This window comes from Tripterygium wilfordii, chromosome 17 (assembly GCF_013401445.1).
Source record: "Tripterygium wilfordii isolate XIE 37 chromosome 17, ASM1340144v1, whole genome shotgun sequence".
Lineage (NCBI taxonomy): Eukaryota > Viridiplantae > Streptophyta > Magnoliopsida > Celastrales > Celastraceae > Tripterygium > Tripterygium wilfordii.
The window spans coordinates 4,776,669-4,785,739 of NC_052248.1; the positions used below are offsets into that span (position 1 = coordinate 4,776,669).

The 9,071-nt window shown below is 33.7% G+C and overlaps 1 protein-coding gene across 1 annotated transcript; it reads left to right on the plus strand.

The window, feature by feature from the left end:
- The first annotated feature begins 230 nt into the window (after positions 1-230).
- LOC119983181 (uncharacterized protein At5g41620-like) lies at positions 231-3,785 on the plus strand. Its single transcript, XM_038826885.1, has 3 exons — positions 231-793; positions 1,640-1,762; positions 2,233-3,785. Exons 1-3 carry the CDS (start codon positions 485-487, stop codon positions 3,556-3,558), a joined length of 1,758 nt encoding a protein of 585 aa, XP_038682813.1. The 5' UTR covers positions 231-484; the 3' UTR covers positions 3,559-3,785.
- The last annotated feature ends 5,286 nt before the right edge of the window (positions 3,786-9,071 follow it).

Below are 9,071 nucleotides of genomic sequence, written 5' to 3' on the forward strand. Positions count from 1 at the left end.
TTTCACAATCTTAGTCAATAACCCATTATTAACATAATACTAAATCTTAAATTCTAAATCCAAAACCTTAATTCCTAAATCCTAATATGCTATTTTCCAAAAAATTGATTTAGGGAATGATTGCTATTTGCTAGTAGCAATCATCACTAATAGTTTTATTGTTTTGGGGTATCAAATTCTCTTCATTTTGGCCTATATGAATTTTCATGTGAATTCATTGCCATTGGCTCGTCCTATATAGGCCCTCTAGGTTCTGCATAAAACGACTCACCGTCCATGGTTTGGCACAATGGCTTTGTTGACCAAAATGGTAATACAATTAGACCATTTGTGCTGGTCCAGAGACTTTCAAGAAACTCTCTGTTCTTTTTACCTGGATATGAATTATTATAGCAGACAAGAAGAGCGAGAGAGAAGGATGGCAACTCTACAGAGTTGTGCTCTGCTGGGTGAACCCCAAATTTGAAGAGATAAAGAGGGGAGGATGATGGAGGGAAAAGAGAGAGGAGACAAAAAGAAAAAGAAACAAGAATCGATGGTGAAAAAGTCGACGGGCGGGATACTGGTAGGGAAAAGAGGAGGCCCATCAACTCCATCACCTAAATGGAGGTTTCACTTCACATCTCCAAAACAAAATCAACCCAACACCAACACAAGTGCCAGAAAGCTCTGTGCCAGCCTCTGGGAGATTCAGCCCCAACACCACCATTCGTTCACTAAAATGACCAACCATGCTCGCCGTCCTCACATACCCAAATACGAGGTTAAACCTCCTATTACCCAACCTGATCAGGTACAGTTGTATAACTTCTTCTTTTTTAAGGATTTGAGATTTTCTGAAAATTGGGTTTCTACTGTCACTAGGGAATTTGATTAATGGGTTAATTAATTCTGTTGCTTTTTGTTCGAATGAACTTGGCTTGATTTTTCTTGTCCATGTTCTGCTGAGTTCTTTCCTAAAGTTTTTTTTTTCAAAAGAAATTGTTGCCTATAAATGCAATGTAATGCTTCCTCTATTTCCTTGTGGTCTGCTGCAATTTCTTACCTGATTGTTTGGAGTTTGGTATTTCTTCTTGGCTCTGTGGGCTGTGAGTTTCATATTGTCCAGAAACACCCCTCTCTCTCCATTGCCAGATAGGGATTCTTGGGTTTCAGGTTCAATGTCTTTTAGGGCAGTTTTCTTAATCTGAGTGATGAGAGTATCAGAATGAATTCAATGTTGAGTATGTTAATTCTCATTTGGCTTGTTTGATAATGTCAATAGATTTTTCTAAGAACTTTATTATTAGTAATGCTGAGTGTGTAATTCTTTTGGAACCTTTTGCATTTGGTAGGTGCTGGGTTGTCTTATGGGCATAATAACATTAAATTTTGAAAGGGGTATCAAAATTCCATTTACTTTGGGGTAGAAAGCTTTTTTGGAATTCCATATACTAGGTTTAGCAATCTGTTGGATGACTCATTCTCTTCAAAGAAAAACAAATTAAGTGGAAACTGTATTTTCTTTATTAAATGATTCCAGATCTATGGTACTCTCCTAGGCAAATCAATGGTGCAAACTTGAAATTGAACTTTCAGAAGACTTTTCGCTTATTTTTCTGCTTTGTCAAAGAAAGATAACTTATTGATTTTACTCCAGCTGAGAACTCCAAGCAGCTCGAGAAGTCATGTTGCAGCAATGATGCAACGACATCGATTAGTTGGAGGGAATGGTCATGCTCTGCAGCCTTTGTCTCCGGCGAGTAATGGCAGCTCAATGGAGGTAGATACCGATGCTTTACCTCAAAATCCATCTATAGTTATACATATGTATGAGCTTGTGGCATCCTTGGATGTAACTATTACTGAGTTCCGTTATCAAAGTTCAGTGTTTCCTTCCCTTTTTTTTTTTTAATAAAACATGGTAAATCACTCATTAGGATTGGGGTCTGAGATTTTTGAGCAGGTAAGGTACTTGCAATTTAATACTAAAAGGATGGATCCCCCCCCCCCTCATCTTTTTGAAACTGAAGTAGATTATCATGTTTTTCATGCCGCGTTATTTTAATTATCATTTTGTGATATTTTATATAATAAATAAATATCCTCTATATGTGACATTGCTGCATGTCATATCCTCAAAAGTTTTGTTATGTGTGATGAACTTACTGGTTATAAATATTTCATATTGCTGAGTGTCAAAATGCATACATCCATCAGGATGAAAGATGTTTTCCCTTTTTATTTGAACAGATTGCCCCTTATAATCCTGCCGTGTCTCCCACATGTTCATCGGATAATAATGGTAGGAAGGAGTCTAGGTATGGCCGCAAAACATCCACGGAGTTGCTCAAGGTGCTGAATCGGATCTGGAGTCTTGAAGAGCAGAATGCATCCAATATGTCACTGCTGAAACCTCAAAAAATGGAATTAGATCATTCACGGATACAAATTCACAAGTTGCTGAAGGAGAAGCAAACTAATAGGAAAGAAATTAATGACTTGGTTAAACAAGTTACTGTGGATAAAGTTCTTAGGAAGAATGAAGAGCAAGATCGAATCAAAGCTGCTATTCAGTCGATGACACGTGAATTAGTGGAGGAGAAGAAACTAAGAAAGCATTCAGAAAGCCTGCACTGGAAGCTAGCTCGAGAACTATCAGAAATTAAATCTTCTCTCTCTAATACTCTGAAAGAACTTGAAAGAGAAAGGAAGGCCCGGATTTTATTGGAGAACTTATGTGATAAATTTGCCAGGAGCATTAGGGATTATGAATATGAATTGCGTTCAATAAAGGACAAAGCTGGGATAGATGGTGTTGATAGCCATGATCAACTGATTCTGCGTATTTCAGAAGCGTGGCTTGATGAGCGGATGCAAAGGAAACTAGCTGAAGCTGAAAATAATGTAGGGGAGGATGATACAGTTGTTGACAAGTTAACTGTTGATATAGAAACCTTCCTTCACGATAAACGCTCTGTTAAATCAAGGACAATTGGCAACTTGTCCACAAATGAGGTAATTAAATGTAGCTCACGACGTGAGTCCTTCCCATTCAATCAAGAAGCAAGTGCACCTCAACATGCAGCTGATGAAGATGATTCTACTGATAGTGATTTGCGTCATCTTGAACGACGCATGTGTACAATTAGAAAACAGCATAAAAACCATTCTAGGCATTGCGGTAATGATGCTCCAGAAGGCCATTCCGAAGAAGTAGTTAAATCAAAGTCCAAGCGAAAAATGGTTAAAGGTTTTCCTACAGAGTCTGAAGAATGCTTGCCGAAGAACAATGACCAGTTTCTCAAAGCTCGACACTCTATCAAGAATCAATCCTTGTCATCCGAAGGCGACAGAATTCACCTGGAGGGGGAACTGAATGAATATTCTTGCCAGCAGTCTGTCTTTGCAGGTTGTGCTAGCCCAGTGAAACAATGGAAATCAAAATTGACATCTTCTGAAATTGAGAAGTCTCAATCATCTTCGATGTTTCCTCGAGACATAAAGGAAAACACTCTGGAGGAAAAACTGCTTGAAGCAAGAATGGAGGGTCGGAAATCTCGTTCGAAAGCTTCCTAAGTTTCTTAAGTTGTTCCTGGGAGGTGATGAAAAATAGTCATTTGTCTAGAATGAAGATGATGGCCATGATCTTACATCTAGACCTGTGAAGTGGATCAGAGTTGGCAGAATATTCATTACATTTTTCATTTTGGCATGTAGGTTGGAATACATTGTTGTTCATGAAAAATGGATTATCTTTTTGATGGTTACATGGATAAGATAGGATTTTGAGACATTGATTCAAAGCTGTGGATGTTCAAGATTGATCAGTCACAAAGCCAAGCCTGTACAACCAAATCAATGTTCAACCTTCTATGCCTCAAACCTATTAATTTCCATTCATAGTGGTGATTTAGTTTTTAAGTTTTTTTTTCTTTTTTACTCTTGTTCACCACAAGGTGCCGGTGATTGCAAACTTGCTTAATTTCTTTCCTCCCACTTCTGTAAAAGGGTTAATTATATTTTTCAACACGGAAAAATAGGACTTGTTACGAATTAGTCGCCGAAAATAATTTTTGTTACAGAGTCATCATAAAATGTTTCAATATGAGATAATCGAGTGGTTTGGGCATATTTCACACATTTCGGATCAGAAATCCTGTTGATGTGGCATGTAGTCAATAATTATTGGTCAACAAATGATTACATGACAGACAAAAAGATACTTTTCATTCCTCAATTATTGGGTGAGTTTCATTTTCGTCTTTAAAATTTTTTCCATCCCATTTTCATCTCTCAACTATTTAAAAGTATCATTTTTGTCCTTCAAGTGAGATTGGGGTCAGAAAATGCTTGCGTAACACCTATATGACACGTTGGAGAAATCTGATCTGACGAACAGTAGGATGTCACGTTTATTCTAGGGACAAACGGGGTATTTTTCCATAGTTGGGGACGAAAATGAGAGAAAAAAAGCTAAAAGACGAAAATGAAACCTGACCAATAATTTAGGGACGAAAAGTATCATTTTGCCTTATATGACAACAAGCTCTATCTTGACATGAGACTTGGAAATTCTAGCTAGGTTTTTTGTCCGATCTCATTTTGAAACATTAAATTATAACTCTGTAGCATAATTTCTTTCGATCACTAAATCCTAACAAATTTTATCTTTCGGTATTGAAAAATATAATTAACCCGCTTTAAAATTTGCTTTGAGATTGTGCGTATGACATCATTTTGCTTTTTTATGTCGCTAGTGACCTTTTCTTTCAATAATTCTTTGTCACAATCTACTTGAACGAATGAAGCATTTGACCTTTTGTCTTCTCAATAATTCTGTGTGTCACTATCTACTTGAACGAATGAAACATTTTGACCTTTTGCTTTCATTTTCCGGTTTCCACTAACCCAACTCCATCCCACATCATCAACTCAATTTTTAACTTTCTTTTGAAGTTGTGATAGGACTCGGACACAACTTACCAAAGTAAAAATTTTATGATGTCTGAATCAACTACTAAATAAAGTAAGACATAGTGTAAATAAATTACAAGGTAATGCAAAGTATGGCACATAATATATATATATATGTGTGTGTTGAGAGTTGAAAAAGCACTGCCTCATATTGAAAGGTTCTATACATACACATGTCATTTCTCATCGCATTTCTTTAGACAAAGACTTTGTTTTTTTTCTTTTATTTTTCAGATGGTAAATATTTATGATATCATAAGGAATACCAAATTTTTGTTGATAATAGAAGAAAATAATTTTATCAAACTTTGATTGAAATTAAGGCAAATATTAGTATAGAAAAAAGATGTGAATAAATATACAAATTCTAAATATATCATCATATACTTGGGTGAATTAACTTTTGACCATACCAACATATAATTAGTAAGTTAATTCAATTAATTAATTACAATATATTGTACTTTTACATTTGATTAATCAAATTAAGGAAGAAAAGATTCTAAATCAATTAGTGGTACACACTTCATGTATATTTTATATATCGATAAGGGATATATATATATACACACACTCCGATTGTGACAAATGACCCACCATCCACTATAAGCTAATGAGGTTGGAACTACATGCATTATTAGACAATTATTATTCTACACATTATACATAAATCTTGTGATAGATCCCATTAGCTATTTGTTTGACAGTTGACACTTCCATATCTATATATATATATATATATAATTGTTGTTTTAAAATATTTTGTTGTACAAGTCGTTACTTAATATTCTTTTCAATTATAGATAATTAAATATCAAACTATTTGATATAACAGTTTCATTGTATGGGCTCACGCCTAATTACCCTTTAAAATTGGAAGCCCTTAATATAGGTGTTAGGGATGTCAAAAGTATCCGTATCCATCAGGTTCCCGCATAACCCATCCCAATTCAGACGGGTACGCCCCGTTAATTAACGGATCAGGTACAGGTATGAGTATTTTTATGGGAAAAATAACCGGGGCGGGTACGGGGATGGGTTTATCGAAATCCAACCCGCCCCGTACCCGTATATTATTAATTACATATATACTACATATAATATTTATAACTTATTTATATATATTAGTTATAATAAAATATCTAATTCACCTCACCTTATCTAATCTTGTCCTTTTTTGTATGATTGTTACTGTAAAACTTGATTTGTCAAAGTCATAGGTTTAAATTTTTTTTCAATTTATCAATTTTTATATTTACTGTTCAAGGTGGCAGGACGGGTAAATAGGCGGGGATTACCCGCTCCGTCGGGTACGGGGATGGGACAAAAATTAAAATACACAATGGGTATTTTAACGAACTTTTTGAGTACTTCATTGGTTGACATGTGTCTCCAATTTAATAAAAAATAATTAATTAAATATTATAAGTCTAACTTATGAGAAGAGTTAGAATTATAATTTAATTAAAACACAATTTTAGTTGTATCAAAATTATTTAATGACTTATTTCCTTATTTATCTTGATTTTCTAATTTAAAATAATTTAAAATTTAATTCTTACAAATATCTAGAATAACGTAATTTTTATTAGAATTTTCAAAAATAAAATTATTATGAAGAAGACACTAGACCCGCACTATAATAATTATCTTAAATTATTATATTTATTAGATTAAAAGATAATTATCAATGAATCACCACTCGTGCAAGGTTTATAAACCAATAACAACATTATTAAAAGTATTACACCAATAAAAAATACACATAGGTATTGACTTATTTGGTTGGGCATATATTGTGATAAACACATCAATATTTTTTGTTATATAATTAGTTTCCATTTATAATTGTTTAAATAGTTTGTAATTTACTAGCCATACGTGTATACAACTTTTCTCCAGTAAGGACACATAATACGGACATAAAATAAGAACAACATGCACAAACCGTTGTACTTAATCATCGGATCAGATCAGTTTCCAAAAAATAGAACCCCGAGCGCACGGATTCCTCTCCTTCTCTCTCAAATTAACCCATCCCTCTCCGCAGTCTTTCTTTTTCACGAACTGCATCTCAATCCCTCTCTTGTTTCTCTAGCCGGAAGACCCAGCCACCATAGACGAATAATCAATTTATATTGTGATTTATGTCGGTATTCATATTGGGGATTTAAGTTTATAGTGTTTTTTTTTTTACTTTATGAAATTAGAGTGGACATTGTTATTGGAGCTGTAATTATGGATTTATTGGGGACTATTTTTGTTTTGCTTAGATATTGTGCTACTTGTTGTTTGTCATTTATAGGAAAAAAAATTTTCTGTAATGGATGGCATTAGTATGAGTTGTAATGCAGAATCACAAACGGATATGGGTTCGTCATCGTTTAATGATTTAACTTATGTTCCTCAAGTAAGGTTTGAATATATTCCAAAAATTGGACAAGAATTTGATGCATTAGATGAAGTCAAAAAAATTTTACAACGAATATGTACAGGAAGTTGGGTTTAGTATTCAAATGTGGAGTACTAGAAAAAACAAGAGTAATGAAATTGTTAGGAATGTATCTGTTTACTATAAATAAGGGAAAGTGATCTTACCAGAGAAGAGTGTGATGCTAAGATAGCAATTTCAAGGTGTGATGCAAAAAATAGTTTTATTGTGTCAATATTTTGCAGAGGACATAATAATGTACTTACAACAACAAGAAAAATGCATTTGCTATGGTATCACCGTCCAATCTCTTCTGCGAAGAGGGCAATGACACAACAATTTAGTGCATCAAATGTGTCAATTCATCAGTAAATTAGTATTCTGGAGGAAGGAGTAGGTGATATAAAAATTATTGAGTATATAGAGAAAAATTTCAACAATGCTCGTTGGGATGAGATTAAAATATATGCTAGACATGATGCACAAATATTGTATGAGTATGTTTAAGCTAAAAAAAATAAAATTCAGAATTCTTTTTGCGATCAAAATGGACACAAAAAACAGGATCACCCATTGCTTTTGGGCTGATGTAGAATGCAGAAAAATATATCAAGCTTTTGAGAACATAGTAGTGTTTGATACTACTTATAACATGAATCGTTCATTATCAAACTGCCCTCTTTGCTAGTGCATTCTTAAGCGATGAGATGACTGAGTCGTTCTAGTGGCTTTTGAACCAATTTTTACCAACTATGCCAATGGGTCCACCCAAAATGATTATCACTTATCAAGATCCTGCAATGGGTAAACTATAGCTAAATTCTTTCCAAAAAGTGTGCATAGGTTTTGCATGTGACATATTTCTAAATAAATTTTCAAAAAAGTTAAATGCAATCAAATGGAGAGATTATTATTCACGATTTCATAATTGTATATGGAATTCAGAGGGTCTAGAAGAGTTTGCTACTAAATGGGCTGAGGTTATTGAGCATAATGGGTTGTCTATGAATGAATGGTTAAAATCAATGTACGACAATTCATTTCAAGTGGATTCTTACGTATGTTAATGATACATTCTATGTAGGTAGTTTAACTTTCTTACATACATTTTTTTGCTCTTTTTACATTATTAGTTGCTGACATATTTCATTAATCTAGGTACGTCCAGCAGTCAAAGAATTGAAAGTTATCATGTATTTTTTAAATTTTATGTGTCAAAGAAAAATACGCTGATGAATTTTGGGGTGAGATTTACTAGAGTATTGAAATACCAAAGACATCAAGAGCTGTATCTTGACCACAAAGTCATTAATGAACAACCCATTACTAAAATAATGTCACAAAAAGAAGTCAATGAGTGAGTTGTATACACAGACAATATCTTACAAAATTCAAAATGAAGAATTGAATTCTTACAAGTTGTGGAACCATTTAATATGCTATTTTTTGTTACAGGTCTAATTTGTTCACGACGCTTCTCAAGCGCCAATAAATTAATAATTCATAAAATAATTTAACATTTTAACGACGCTTTAATCGTCGTTATAAAACAAAATTTAAAAAATAAAAATTAACAATATTTTTATGATGCTTTATAAGCGTCATAACTTAAAAAATAGACGGCGTTTTATCCTTCTTAGAATGGCAATCCTACTCCGTAGATCAAGGCGCTTTATTTCTCTTT

Excerpts from the sequence above, each read along its gene's own strand:
- LOC119983181 (XM_038826885.1), top strand. The coding sequence starts at position 485 with ATGATGGAGGGAAAAGAGAGAGGAGACAAAAAGAAAAAGAAACAAGAA. Across the intron at positions 794-1,639 it reads CTATTACCCAACCTGATCAG|CTGAGAACTCCAAGCAGCTC; the intron begins GTACAGTTGTAT and ends ATTTTACTCCAG. Across the intron at positions 1,763-2,232 it reads GTAATGGCAGCTCAATGGAG|ATTGCCCCTTATAATCCTGC; the intron begins GTAGATACCGAT and ends TTATTTGAACAG.